Raw genomic sequence first — 15,882 nt, 5'->3', positions numbered from 1 at the left:
GTGGATCGCTGACTCGTGTTTATTCCCAAGCCAAGCATACAAATGACTCTAAACTTGGGTTCAGAGTTTTGAACCCAAGTTTTCTGGTATTGTTCTTGATCTTCTCTCTCTTTTTTCCGTCTCAAAATTATGTTACTGATATGTGGATAACCCACCCCATCCAACCCCACCCCCCAAAACCCCAATTCACGTTCTTCTTCAATTACATTATCTAACTTCCAAAAATGGATTTCCAATGATAGTTGGCCACAAATGGTGTTTATTATCAGTTGCAGTGTAATAGTTAGAAGCATTTCTATTTAATTTGATTTGATTTCGAGTTGTAATTGACCAATGTTTACTGGATTGGGTGTGTCATGTATGAATCAATCTTTGGAGCATAACACAATCTGACTTCTAAAACGGATCAAAATAATCTATGGATGCCTCAATGGCAGTTAAAACTTTTATTTTCTAGAATCGTGTATTTCTAAAATTGGAGTAACAAATTGAAGTTAATACACACTTAAATAGACATATGATCATGGTTCCAACTCTTTCCCTTCACTTCTGAATAAAGACAAAAACAAGGAAAATAAATACTCCCTCCGTTCCAATTTATGTGGCACTTTCCCTTTTAGCATGTCCCAAAAAGAAGGGAAAATTTCACATTAGAACAACTGGGCTCCATACTTTTCAATTTTATAGCTCATATTTCAATTTACAACTAACTAGCCCATAAATAATAGGCTAAGATTCAACACCCAACTCCAATAGGTTCTCAAAATTATTATTTAATTTTTAAAAAAGATTCCTCAAGCTTTTAAATTACTTTTCGAACCAGTAATTGTGACTCAAATATTAATTTAATAAATCAACTTCATTTGGGTGGTGAAAATTAGATTTTTAACAAGCTTAAATATGTGGGTTTAAATTTCGAATTTGATTTTATGAGAAATTTGGAGTGGGTGTTATTTAGACTTGTTAGAAATAGTACAAGGAGGTTGTATATAAAATTTGAAGTCATTTAATGGAGATTTGGACTGGTTTTGAATAAGAATGCAACTGAAAATCGTGGAAGAAGTTCGTCTACAGACGCTTGTATAAAGGTGTATAAAAGTGTATAACAGTGTATAAGGTGTGTTTCTACACTCATACAATATTATACAAGATTATACATAATTATACAAAAAACTGACTTCGTCTTTTTTCTTGCGTCTTTTCTGAAATTTAATTCAAATCTTGCTCAAATCTACTCTAAATCACTTCAAATTTAAATTTTGTACTCCTTTTGATATTTTCAATCAATTGAAACAATACCCAATCCAAACAACTAACAAATTCAAAAAAACCCATTTTCAAAAGCAAAGCTTTGAATGATCTTCAATGGTGGACTTCTACTTTTCAATTTTCTTTCATTGCAAGCAGGTGACACAAGAGGAGAAACAGAAAATACACGGTCCTTTGAAGCATATGTAAAAGATGTGAGAAGAAGAGAGAGTGAAAGCAATAGTTGTGAGAACAAAGAATTAACTCCATAGCTTTTAGAAGCAATTGTTGTAAAAACATATATTTTGAATTTGCAAGTGCTTTCAAAATATGTACAATGTGGGCTAGGTGGGGTAAAACTTAAAAACATGGGCCATTTTTTGTTATGGTGTGAAGTCATGTGTATTTTCTTGTAATTCTTTCCAAAAAGAATGCCAACTTTATATATTTAGACTTAATGAGATGAACTACAGTCACACAAATATAGAAAGGTGCCTAGTCTTCACACAAATTAGACCATAAGTTTCAAAAGTCTTCATTTCTTTCTCAAAACTCCGTGTCTAGTCAAACAGTGACACATAAATTGGGACGGGAGAGTAATTCATACCACCACCAAAAAAGTTGTCGAACTACGTGTATCACCCAAACACATTCAATTTCTAATTAGACAAACAAAGAAGAAATGAGAAAACGAGAAAAACACAAGGCATTCATAAACCGATTCTCGTTCTAAGAATTAAAAACTTAGGGCTGGGTATAAATTCGAAGAAACTATAGAATGTTGCGTGTAATTACCGTACCTGTGGAAAGAACGAAAGAGAAGCGAGCGGCGAAGTCGCCGGAGACGTGCGATGGCGCGCAATGGCGAAACCCTAATTCGAAGTAAAGTTGGCGGTAGAATCTAATCTAGAGCTCATAAATAGTTGAAATGCTTGCTACTTTATAGGTACTGGGACTCGGCCTTAATAGTTTTTTTCCTTTTATGTAAAAGGAAAATAAAAAGGGGATAATTACATGTCCTTTTTTTTCTTAGATGTCGACTAAATCTAAATTAGCACCGAGTATGTGACTATGCACCGGTTAATTTATGAACGTTTTTTCTTATATTATAATTTCTTTGATAGCATCTCCCGTGAGTCTCGTTGGACGAGTAGCTTTTCCTCTTTATTGCTTACTTTATTATAATATAAGCGTCGTTAAATATTTATATCTATCTATCTATATTTATATACTATAGCATGAAGATCCTTGGTGAAATTTCACTCGCCTGTTTTACCCTTTAAAAATAAAGTTTAAACTAGACATAATAATCATTTAATAATTTTTTCCTAATATTTAGGATATTGAAAATAAAAAATAACTAACATTTTAATTACGAATTTTTTCCATATTTGAAATATATAGGAAATCCTAAAAATATGTAATATTTGGAAACATAATTAAAGAACCTCGTATGGTACACTTGATGTAGGCGCTTATTTGAGTTCCTACCATATATTTAAAACATAATTAGCATAAAAATACTAAAACTTTAAAATTATAAAATTTAAAGGTTAAATAAAATGTTGTAATAAATATTAAAAATTCAAAAAAAGTCAATTAGATAACTTCGATAGCTGGCGGAACCACCAAAACTCAAAGTCATATTTCTCATTTATTGAGCAAGCTAAATATGATCAATATTTATTGTTTTCAGTAACTTATATTTTCAAAAATTTAATTTATAATGAAATCATATTATTTTTATACCGACTTAAATACACGCGCAAAGCACGTATCATAACACTAGTATACTATATTAAAAGCACGAAAGACCTTAGCGAAATGTTGTTCGCTTTTTATACCCTTAAAAAAATTACATTAGATAAAATAGTAATTTAAGTTCTTTCCTAATATTTAGGAATGTGAAATCAACTAAACTTTGTATATTAAATATTTCCTTCTTTAAATAAATTAAAATTAAGATGTTTGTTATGAAACAATAAAAGAAGAACAACAATATTGCAGAGAAAAGTAGGGAGTGAGAATTCTTATTGATTTTGGGATGAATTACAATGGAATAGAACAATCTATTTATAGGGAGATGGTGACTTAGCCACTAAGTAATAAATCCTAGAATCTCTCTAAATATAGACATTCACCATAAATAAAATTCTATTTATAACACTCCCCCTTGAATGTCTATTCAACAGATAATGTGCCTCATTAAAACCTTAACTAAAATAAAACCCAGTGGGAAAAAAATTCTAGAGAAGGAAAAAGAGTACACATATCTAATAATACGCCTTTTGGTTGCCTCGTTAAAAACCTTGCAAGGAAAACCCAGTGGGACAAAACCTTGTAAGGGAAAAAGAGTACAACGCGTATTAACTCCCCCTGATGAGAGCATCAATTCACATCCTTGAGCATTTGCATTCCAATCTTGTGCACCATCTTCAAAAGATCTTTGGTAGATATTTGATAAACAAATCAGCCATATTAACTTGAATGAATATATTGCACCTTGAAATCATCATTCTTGATAGAGATGGATTGTCTTCATATGATCTTGTTGGAATCGTTAGTTCAATATCTTCACATAGAGGTGAAAGCTCTTGCTATCATATTATCATGCATATAGTTATAGCAAGATACATTTGTGCACAAATTGCATTGAGGATGTAGTACTTCATGACCATGAATTCTATATGCTTTAAGCAATTTAAATCCTTCAGGGATTGTTAAGTTATATAAGTCATATAATAGACTTTAGATGCATATCAAGTTTTCATGTCATGCTAGACATATAAGATATCGAAAACTGATTGCACATACCATTGACTTATACTTTCAAGTGTTTGAACTACAGGTCCAAAACTACATGTCTTTCATATGAAACCAATTCTACTTGAATTGTTTCTCTTGACTTAAGATCCTCATATATATTTAGCGCTATTATAGATGTCGTCGACAAATATTTTATATCGGTTCCAACCTCCTTATTTTTCATAAAGACATAACATAGAGATCTCTTCATTCATATATTCAGGTACCTGAATCTCTCATGAGATTTTATGAAGTGTTATGTCAAGTGATCTTCTAGATCACATGCCTCCTTTATTATGATCATTTAGATCATTTGCTCATCTGCTTTATCAAGAAGTTTATTTGAAACCGACTTGTCTATACGCTTCAAGCGTACCATATACTTTGTCCTTCTAGGACTTAATAGGAGCATTTGCAATGAGAATATAGTTACTTTCTTTGAGTCAGCAAATGCGTCTAGCATCCTTTGCAATATATTGCAACTGAATTATCCTTTTATAAACTTCAAGTTCATATTATCTTATTCGAGGATCTAGATGTACAAGTGATAAATTCATTCCACGTAACCTTTTCTCAACTGTTTATCATGTCTCCCCCTCGTGTTAGAAAAACTAACTTGTTTTCTCAACTTTGAGAACCCATCTTTGTGCGTTATGGTGTTAATCAAAATATACACCGCACATCAATAATAATAAGATGGAATTATTTGGTTCCTGACCATGAACCACTTGTGAGGGGAGAAATTAATATACTTTCGTATATAACGTATATCAAACTGATATATTAAACTTTGTTCTCATAAGCAATTGTTTAACTATTAAGTGGAGGCACTCAATAAATCATTTTGCTAAACCAACTGTGATGTAGACCAATTTATCAAGATGAACTTCTTGAATAGAAAATCTGGAATATGCTCTAAATTAAATTATTGAGCAAGTTACCTCGCAAACACCATGTTGCGGGTTAATAATAATCGCACATGTAACCATCTCATAGATGCATCTCATGTGGTATACATGGCAGGTGAATGGGCCCATATTCACCTTTGATATTTCCAGCATTCATGGGATTCAATCCCAATTTTAGTTGATCTATTAATTAATGAGAACAAGCAATATAAGAGAATTCGTAAAGAACTTTCTAGTTCTTTAATATTTACCCATGTGAATTCTCTATTATTTTTGCACATCATACATGAATTAACATGACTAAACCAAGTATGCCAACTGGATAAATTATTAATATTGATAAACTTCAGGTTTACACCATGATGTGTGCAATTATGAATAAACTCCAAGTTTATTATGATAAGGGTTTTTATATCAATAAATATCCACTTCATTGTGGTATTCTTTTGTTTATGTAGTACAAATTGGAGAATAAAGCGGGTAGCTTTTCACATACATATTACCCCGCTACAAGATGTAGTAATAGAAGATATTAAATCTTTCTTTTATTTATAGTCTCAATATAATCAACCGCTTTCGCGTATACTTTGGAAACTGAATAAGTTTCTTTGAGACTTACTACAACACAGTACCTTATTGGTAATTAATTGTGTTTCTCCAAAATAGTATAATTGGCTCTTGCAGAGTTCTCAATTAATTTTGTAGTACCACATATTCATCAACACCCATATGGTGAATATTTCTTTTAAAGAGAAAGTTATACCATTATGGTTATGGTCAAAATTATATGCAAGATCTGTTTCTTGCATTACCGTTGTCTTTTAATAATCACAATGCCAAAATATTTTGGCGTACAATAGGTACGTGACCAATGGCCATTCATGATATTATTTTCTTAAATCATCTCAAACCTCCTTCTAGAGGTGAGTGCGGTATATTCACTACTACTAGCACGTTCATATTCTTTGAAGAATGAATAAGTATTCATAAATCAGATGTTGTCACATTCACATCATGAATGGACCATAATCATCTATATGTGCGTTACAAAATCTCATGTCAAATCGATGACAAATATTTTTCACAGAGTGAAGGATTATTTTGAGAATCCTTATTATTCTCATTATCACAATGATGACGATTATAATTTCGTCTATTGCCACGTCCACATCCATTGATACCTTCACGGTAATAATTTTGTCTTCTTTCAGACTTATCACATATTGCTATCACATTCTCTTAAGGGAATGAGAATGGACCAAATTCAATGGGACAGGTTTTCACTTCTTGTGCTCACGATCATACATGACTTTGATCATAGCAAGACATAGAAATTTTACCACTTCAGGTGGTTATAATTTCTTACAAACTCCATTAGAGTTATAATCAAACGTCGTTGTCTTTGCTTGTATTTAAAATCAAAGTATAGAATAAAAGAGAAAAATACGGTAAAATACTTACCTTAAATCCAGAATTTAATTATGAAGGAAGTTCATGGAATAATTGACAATCATTATGCTCAATTCCAAATCTTCTACTCAATTGGTTAGAGTCTCGTGCTGATAAAGTGTTATGAAACAATAAAAGAAGAAGAACAATATTGCAGAGAAAAGTAGGGAGAGAGAATTCTTATTGATTTTGGGATGAATTACAATGGAATAGAACAATCTATTTATAGGGAGATGGTGACTTAACCACCAAGTAATAAACCCTAAAATCTCTCTAAATATAGACATTCACCATAAATACAATTCTATTTATAACAATGTTAGATTTTTCCTAACATTTAAAACTTTAAAGTTAACTGATTATCAAAAGTATTCAGGGAGTCTAATACGAATCTGCGCGAACTTCTAATACCTTCAAACTTCTAAATTCCTTAAAATATTGTGTCATATACTTACGGTTAAACTGTTTACTTGTGATTATTATTTATTCATTTGATATGATGTTATTGCATTATTTGATAATAGGCATGATCACGCCCAACTATGCCTTATAAAAAGGACAATGCGGTCGTTGCAAATATAATCCGGTTTACAAGTCCGGAGTCGAATCCCACAGAGAACTAAGGTTTAGCTACAGCTATTCACTATCACCAAGAAGACAAGCTTGAACAATTCCTAACTTATAGATATTAAGATTCTTCTGTTTAACTAATTAACTAACAAATTAAAATAGTAAATTAACAACTAACGATACTGAGGGTTAGAGAAAAGATTAAGGAGGTCTAGAGTTATGATTTCCCCTATTGTCGGAATCCTTCCCGCTATGTCTTCTATAATTTCGCCTAAGTATTCTCTACCGATCATGAGCACTCTTATTACCGTAAATCTCTCCCGAGTAATTACGACAATTTACTAGACGCACTCTCCCGAGATACGCTAGCTGGCTTTTAATGCAGCTCACTTCAGATCGCACCCAAGGCTTCGTTATCCCTAATCCCACCTTTAAACCCTCGGTTATTGATCCCTCATATACTCTGGGAGTGGTGTTGTTCAACAATTACCTAAATATGCACTCTCTCCCGAGTTATGCATACTAAATAGGCATAGCTAATTGAGAGCTCTTCAATCAACCACAATATAAACGTAGTTGAACAAATAGAGAAAAGGCTATGGCTCAATTATATAAAAACATAACAAGAATTTAACCTACAAAAGGTTCTATCAAAACTCTAGATAACAAATTAGCTATTCATAATAGTATGTAAAACTACAATACTAAAAGTCATAACCAACAATGAAAAATAGGAAGAGGAAGGAAAAACTCGTAGAAGAATTCTCCGCCTTGCTCCTAATGTGTTCTTGCCTCCTTAGGTCGAATCTATGTCTCGAAATATGTCCCATCTTAATTCCTTGAGCTTTTACTCAGACTTCAAAGCTTCAAATCACTTAAATTCATTCCATAACATCTATATAGCTCGAAATCACACCTACAAGGCATAAAACACACAATTAGTGCAAAACACTAGCGATTAAAGCGCCAAACTCAATTAAAGTGCAGTAAATTCGAGTGTAATAAGCGACTAAAATATGCAATTATAGCCTAGCATCAACACCCCACACTTAAACCATTGCTCGTCCTCGAGCAATGAAACTACACTTTTTTTATAGACACGACCTTTTTAAACAATTCTTCTAACTCATCACACCAAGAGTATTTAAAACAGACTAAGCACAAAAGCGTAACATCTTCACCTCAAGATTTGACTCACAAGTACCACACGTTATTCACAACTCACCTACTTACTCTAATATAGAGGTCACTGACATTACCTTTCCTTCATGAATCAAGTGCCCTCACACAATAAAAGAGAGTAGTTCCACACAATAAAATTTAAGAACACTTAGGAACTCAAGATAGAAAGAATTCACTCACTCTCAGAAATAACATTCATATGCCACAAAAGATGCACCATAAGCTTGCCCGTAGTGTACTACTCCACTAATCGAGCTCATTCAATCTTGGATCAATTAGGACTTTATTTGGTTGTAATGTAGGCTACGGGACGGGTAGGATACATTTAGATATAAGAGTGACTACACCTCCCTAAGCACTTTAATACATACATTTTAACATTTAAACCTCATACTTATGTCAAACCAAAACTCCACCTTCACATCAATGTATATTACCCCATTCTTCTTTAAGCACACTTACATCAAGAGCCACCACTTATCAAGGAATTTTTTTTTCACAAGAATCCAACTATTTTTCTTTTCAATTCAAGTAGCTCTTACTTTTTCAAAACAGTGCACCTTTCTCCTTATTTCATTAGTTCCACTCAAAAGCCAAACCAACCACCCCACACTTTAACTTTTACATAGTTCATAATAATTCACGTGCTCATGAGAGGTTTCAATGGTTCAAATAGATGGTTAATTCGAACAAATGGGTAAGGCTTGTAATGTGGTTGCCAAAGAAACAGGATTACAGGCTCAAAGAGGTTAACTACGATACATAATAATTAGGCGGATAAAATATACATATCTGGCTCAACAAAGAAATGCCTATATCACTTCCAAGACTGAACAACACTACTATTTCGCTTTGCAAACACACGGGGCAAGTTCTAGGCATCAAATGCACTGCACAGAATATCACAAAACCTTACACACACATGGCACATAACTCACTCAGGATTGGATTCATCAAGACACCCTAGTCAGAGCAGTTAAGCAAATTTAAGATCATACAATTTAAGGTACTTATACAAGTGTCAAAAACTGAGCCTAAGCGTCACAGCCAAAGTACTCACTATTCTCAAGGCATAACAAAGTCAAGAGATATTGCTTCATTTCAAAACAAAACACAATGGCTCCTATTCCCCAAAAAAAAAACTAACTACACCCGGTTCAAATAAAACCCTTGGAAAAGAACCATGGTTTAAAGAAAAACCAAGGGGTGATTGCTACACTACCTAACAAAACAAAAAATCTTTTTGGTATTTTCTTTAGACTTACTTCCCTCAAGAAAATTGTCTAGAAGATCCGTCATCAGGAAAAGTCCAATCTTTTNCATCTCAGAACCCAACCAAACTTATAAAATCCGAACGCTCGTTCAATAACGAGTCCAACCATACTAAAATTATTCAATTCTGTCCTCAAATCGACCTTCAAATCCTAGAATTATAGCTTATGAAATTTTAACAAAATTTCCCAAATTTCCAACTCAAAACACTAATAAAAAATATAATAGCCAAATCCAAGTCAAAATCACTTACCCTGATCAACTCCTTGAAAATCTCTTCCAAAATTGCCCAAAATCGAGGTGTCTAACTCAAAAGATGAAAAATGGGAACAAACCCTCGATCTGACCCTTTTACAGCCTAGTGATTCCGCTTCTGCAGACTAATAGCCGCTCCTATGGCTCCGCACCTACGGAAAATCCATCGCAGGTGCGGCTTTAACTTAAGCCCAGGAAAATCTGCTTCTACGGTCCCGCTTCTGCAGACCAGTATCTACTTCTGGAAGCCCGCATTTGTGGCGCTCGACCCCACTCTGCGGTCCAAACACCAAAGTCCAAAATTCCGCATCTACGGTGGCTATTCCGCTTCTACAGATGCACATCTGCGCGCCATCCTCCGCACCTACGGAACTAGTCCACCAGGCCAAGCCTCGCTTCTGCGACTGTGAGGCCACTTTTGGAGTGCCGCACATGCGGTCCAAAGTGTACTCTTGCGAATAGTTGCCTCTTGCCTTTCTATGTGCAATTGTTTCTCATTGTTTTGTTCCAGAAGACACTTTAGCATATCCTTGATCTCCTTCAGATCCGCATTCCCAGGTTCTTTGTTCCTATTAACTTCACAAGAAAAGGTGGAACCATCGTAGTAAGGGGTTGGGGGAAAATAAGAAATATAAGCACAACCATGAAGGTGACCGTTTTTACCACCACACACATCACACACATTCCACAAATAAGATTGAGTTGGTGCACATAACTCGCTCTCAGGAACGTTTTGAAAATTTTGCCACGGGTGGTTTCCTTTACAATATGTATGGAGATCAATAGTAGAATTATCTACACCTAAATTTCCATAATTCCAAGATGTCATGTTTCTCAAATCAACAGTTATAAAAAAAATACCAAGAAAAAACAAAACAAAATAAAAGTTCAAACTTGAACCCTAGCAATATATACAACTACAACTACACCATTATTTCCCCGGCAACGGCGCCAAAATTTGATCACGCCCAACTAAGCCTTATAAAAAGGACAATGCGGTCGTTGCAAATATAATCCCGTTTACAAGTCCGGAGTCGAATCCCACAGAGAACTAAGGTTTAGCTACAGCTGTTCACTATCACCAAGAAGACAAGCGTGAACAATTCCTAACTTATAGATATTAAGATTTTTTTGTTTAACTAATTAACTAACAAATTAAAATAGTAAATTAACAACTAACGATACTGAGGGTTAGAGAAAAGATTAAGGAGGTCTAGAGTTATGATTTCCCCTATTGTCGGAATCCTTCCCGCTATGTCTTCTATAATTTCGCCTAAGTATTCTCTACCGATCATGAGCACTCTTATTACCGTAAATCTCTCCCGAGTAATTACGACAATTTACTAGACGCACTCTCCCGAGATACGCTAGCTGGCTTTTAATACAGCTCACTTCAGATCGCACCCAAGGCTTCGTTATCCCTAATCCCACCTTTAAACCCTCGGTTATTGATCCCTCATATACTCTGGGAGTGGTGTTGTTCAACAATTACCTAAATATGCACTCTCTCCCGAGTTATGCATACTAAATAGGCACAACTAATTGAGAGCTCTTCAATCAACCACAATATAAACGTAGTTGAACAAATAGAGAAAAGGCTATGGCTCAATTATATAAAAACATAACAAGAATTTAACCTACAAAAGGTTCTATCAAAACTCTAGATAACAAATTAGCTATTCATAATAGTATGTAAAACTACAATACTAAAAGTCATAACCAACAATGAAAAATAGGAAGAGGAAGGAAAAACTCGTAGAAGAATTCTCCGCCTTGCTCCAAATGTGTTCTTGCCTCCTTAGGTCGAATCTATGTCTCAAAATATGTCCCGTCTTAATTCCTTGAGCTTTTACTCAGACTTCAAAGCTTCAAATCACTTAAATTCATTCCATAACATCTATATAGCTCGAAATCACACCTACAAGGCATAAAACACACAATTAGTGCAAAACACTAGCGATTAAAGCGCAAACTCAATTAAAGTGCAGTAAATTCGAGTGTAATAAGCGACTAAAATATGCAATTATAGCCTATCATCAAGGCATATCAACCATTATCGCACGTACAAATATGATCCGTCTTTTTAAAGGTAATTTAATTTTTTTTATTGATCACGTGAACTTTTTCTCTAATATAATTTATTTATTTCCATGGAGAATAAAATAAGCCAGTATCTATAGTGTTTTCGCTATTCTTTTCTAAAAATAAGAATTATAATATATTTCATATGTAACAAATCTATAGAAAAATAATCAAATAATACTCTAATCAATATTTTGTTTAAAGGGCCAATAAAATCACACAAAGCACGAGAGGGAGAGAGTTAACATTCAATCTAATTTCATGAGAGAGAAAAAAAATTAAATTTAAATAGCTTATCCATTTAATACTTAGCCGATTGGTTGAGGTCGACAGCACTCAATTTCAAACTCTTGAGACATAGATTATCCTTTTAAAAAATCAGAAAAGAACTCTTAAATCACCTAGAGTTATGTATGTTCTTACGAAAATTAAAAAGGAAAACATGATAACTTGTGAAATTAAAGTAGTAAAATTATAAATTGCAATAAACTTTATATTGACCAAGATATAAGATTGAGAACTTCTATGGAGTAAATTTTTTCTTTATTGAGTTTAAATAGGATCAACAATCGTCATTTTTAAGAATTATTCTTTTAACTTTCATTTTATAACTCAAAATAATTTGTATGTGATTTTTAAAAAATTTGTATTCATTAAAATGGGGGTACGCGCGTTTGGGACACGTGCAACGCACGTACCCAAAAAACTAGTTAATTGGTATAAATATAGGAGCTGATTGATTTTTACCGGCTATCCCTCTATACATGTGGTTGAATCAAGTTAAACGAACATATTTTAGAACATGTTGTCAATAGATGTATCATGATCTAATTCGACTGAAATTTACTTGGGTTTAAATTGGACTAAACATACTCAGAACCATTTCTTTCATTTGTTTAACAACAATGAATATTAGATCTATCGTCAAATTAAGTTGCGCACATGCAAATTCCAATGGACGCAATACTACACGTGCCAGTCAAAAGTAGTAGGTATCTCGTAAAATTAATTGATACGCACAAGCTGACAAAATTTGCCTGGACATCACGATTATTAAAAAAAATGGAAGATCCATCACACAAGAACAACTATGAACTTAATTTTATTTGCTAAGAAACCTGCACCATATGGAAACCTCCCTGTTGTACATGCTTGTACAAATTGTCACACAACAAACAATTATAAAGACAAGTTAATAAACATCTCCCCTAAGTCAAACTTAAAATTTCTTCCCATTCAATTTACCTTCCCTTTCTCTACTTCATGAAAAAGAGTTGAGAAAACAAGAGCTCCAAATTCCCAACATAGATTAACTTGTCAAAATAAGTGCACCCCTTGAGCATTGAACCTCATATTAGGTGTTAGAATGTCAAATCGCCGATGAGGTATCGTCCCTTACTGCGCCTCCATCGAACATTTTCAATACCGTCACTTCCTCAGCAAACGACTAGGCCAACGGCTTAGTTTCTATCCTGACTCCGAGGACTCATTTCTACGCGCCCCACCAAATATTGGCCTCATGTAAGTGTCATCGAACCTCCTCCAGTAGGAATGTATCGTATACACAGGTCTCTCAAACAGCATCGACAAACTATCTTTCGCGCGTAGAAGGTTAGTTGTGGCAGATTCTTCAAATGAAAGCAAAGGAAGCCTATCTTTTGAGATAGTTGGTTCTCTATCTATACTCCTCCTTGTATGGTCATGATGTGGAAGCAGATAGTTAATTAGTGGCTTTGTCAAGAAGCCGAAAACCTGCAATGGAACCAATGAATTCTTTTATTTACTAAAAGCAAATAAAGAAAGTGCTCCCTCCGTTTCAAAAAGATAGAAATTATTTCCTTATTAGTCCGTTTCAAAAAGATTGACACCTTCCAATATTTCCTTAATAGGAAGGATTTACAGCCACACAAATGATCTGGCAGGTTTAAGACCACAAGTTTCAAACAAATTTCGGTCACACAAATGCTATGATTTATTTAAGACCGCATATCTCAAAAGTCTTCTCTTCTTTATTAAAGTTTGTACCAAGTCAAATTAGGACAATCTTTTTTAAAAAGAGGGAGTAATAGATTTCAGCTAGAGGTACCAAATTGACGAGTTGGGTCAAGTTGGGCGGGTTAAAACTGTCAAATTAATAAATGGTTCATGACCCGACCAACCCAAAGTTTGCTTGAGGCAATATGAGTTGGCCCAAGATAGGTCAAATAACTGGTCATAACCTAACTCACCCAACATCTCCCGACCTCCTTTCCCTTTTTATTTTTCTTTTTGAAAACTAATGTATATTCCTTAAATGATCAGCTAAAGTACTTCCAAATTTACATATTTCGAGATCTCCAAATTCGATTATGTATATTTGGGTTTGTGTAACATGCTTTTACCCACTAGTTCGATGAAGGGCTATTTCGGGTTCAACCCGTCAGGTCACGTCAATAAATGCGTATTGACCCAAACCCATTTAAGCTTGGATGGGTTGCATGGGATGTTTGCGAGATGAGTTAATCTTGCCACCTCTAAGAACCACAAATATCAACAACAAAAAATAATAGATTTTTCCATATCAGAAGTCAATGTTCTTTATCTTATCCGATTGGCATAAACTTACTAGTGTACTGAAGAGCACAACGATCACTGTAGTGGTAACCATTACGGCATGCACTGGATCAACTGTAACACCAGAATAAGTGAACTGCATCAAAAGTTTATAGTCTCAAAATTAATCGTACATATTCGAAGATACTCGTTCCACTTCATTAACAAAACTAAGACCCGTATGTATGCTAAAGTACCTGCTTGAACGCCAAGGCAATAGAGACAGCTCCTCTCATAAGACCAGCCCACCAAATTACTATCTGATAATAAATAGCACACAACATAAGCGCACATGTTCACAACATTATTATTATTATTTCGAGTAATAACTTGAATGAGACCTGATGCTTGAACGTTATTGAGGGTGCTCTTGTAGCATTTCGGTTCATGAAATTGGAAAGAGCAGAGAGAGGGAACACAAAAGCAGCACGCCCGACAGCTATCAACATGAGCACGGTGCCATATATCCCCATTGAAGTCCAAACACTGTCAGCATGAATAAGTAGAAGTTAAACATTCAGAATTGAACCCAAGTATACAACTGATATGAACGTAGGCAAACGGAATGGTATCCAACGACTTTATTCAAGTCACCAATTTGATAATCCACTCACTTTCTAGATACATTTTATGTCTTTATCGGCTATCCCAATAAATTGAAGGTGACAAGAAGTTAAGCATTAGTGAAATAGCTATTGGATGCAAACATCGTAAACGAGTTGAGAAACCTTCACAGTTTTAAAGATGCCGCAACCCAAGTTCAAAGATGAATTGATAACCCCTAATATAAATGCTTAATAGCTGAATGACTTGAACATTGAGGGGATATCTCACCTCTGTTTGCTCATTTTCCACTTCTCAATGTCCAGTGCGTCCATCCCCACGTATAAAAATATGAACGTTTCAGCAATGAAAGACATAGCTTCAAATGCATGCCTGCGCTCCAAAGTATGCAGCATCTCAGTACATAATCATACTTTTTTACAAGTGCATTACACGATAACCTCGACATGGTAGAAAATATATAAATGACACCTTCATTGCATACCTCGTAGTGATTCTTGAACTATCAGTCACATTATGCCATGCATAGTGAGACATCAAAATTCCGGAAAAGAAGACGGTCAAAATCCCACTGAGGCTGAAAAGCTTTAAACAACATAATCACGCTGTAAATACCATGAGAAAACTTATAAAATATGAATTTTACATGGGAACAGAAAATATGAAAATAAACATGCAAAGGAACAGATCAGCAACTCTTAGACGCTTGATTTCCCACAAAGATTGAATAAGATAGCTTGACCTTAGATCATACCTTACATAGAAAACATGCTAATTAAAATTGATTTAACAATATTAAAATCTAGATGATCGCAAAAAGAGGGGACTGAAAAAAGAGAGAGTATGTGGTGGTGGTGGTGGTGGGTGGGGGGGTGGGGGTGATAGAATTAGACAGACTACAGACTAAATTAGTAAATTGAGTGACAAGTAAATTGTCTACTACCTCACGACCAAC

General features: G+C 34.3%; 2 protein-coding genes across 3 annotated transcripts in view; both read right to left on the bottom strand.

Moving 5' to 3' along the window:
- The window catches only part of LOC109230820 (protein ENHANCED DOWNY MILDEW 2), a 31,117-nt gene extending 28,883 nt beyond the window's left edge, over positions 1-2,234 (bottom strand). Inside the window, exon 1 of the mRNA XM_019396263.1 lies at positions 2,049-2,234. The gene's annotated coding sequence lies outside the window, so the exon portion shown is untranslated. The remainder of the gene's footprint in view (positions 1-2,048) is intronic.
- The window catches only part of LOC109230819 (sodium/hydrogen exchanger 4), a 6,530-nt gene continuing 3,498 nt past the window's right edge, over positions 12,851-15,882 (bottom strand). Inside the window, exons 9-14 of one of the 2 annotated variants that reach the window (XM_019396261.1) lie at positions 15,412-15,512; positions 15,198-15,299; positions 14,705-14,849; positions 14,561-14,623; positions 14,377-14,460; positions 12,851-13,523 (exon numbers count right to left, since the gene is read on the bottom strand). In XM_019396261.1, the coding sequence (XP_019251806.1) occupies positions 13,239-13,523; positions 14,377-14,460; positions 14,561-14,623; positions 14,705-14,849; positions 15,198-15,299; positions 15,412-15,512 (780 nt within the window). In that variant the 3' untranslated portion in view covers positions 12,851-13,238. The remainder of the gene's footprint in view (positions 13,524-14,376; positions 14,461-14,560; positions 14,624-14,704; positions 14,850-15,197; positions 15,300-15,411; positions 15,513-15,882) is intronic. The other variant, XM_019396262.1, reaches the window with a different exon arrangement.

Source organism: Nicotiana attenuata, chromosome 8 (assembly GCF_001879085.1).
Source record: "Nicotiana attenuata strain UT chromosome 8, NIATTr2, whole genome shotgun sequence".
NCBI lineage: Eukaryota > Viridiplantae > Streptophyta > Magnoliopsida > Solanales > Solanaceae > Nicotiana > Nicotiana attenuata.
This window is presented reverse-complemented; position numbering and strand designations above follow the sequence as displayed.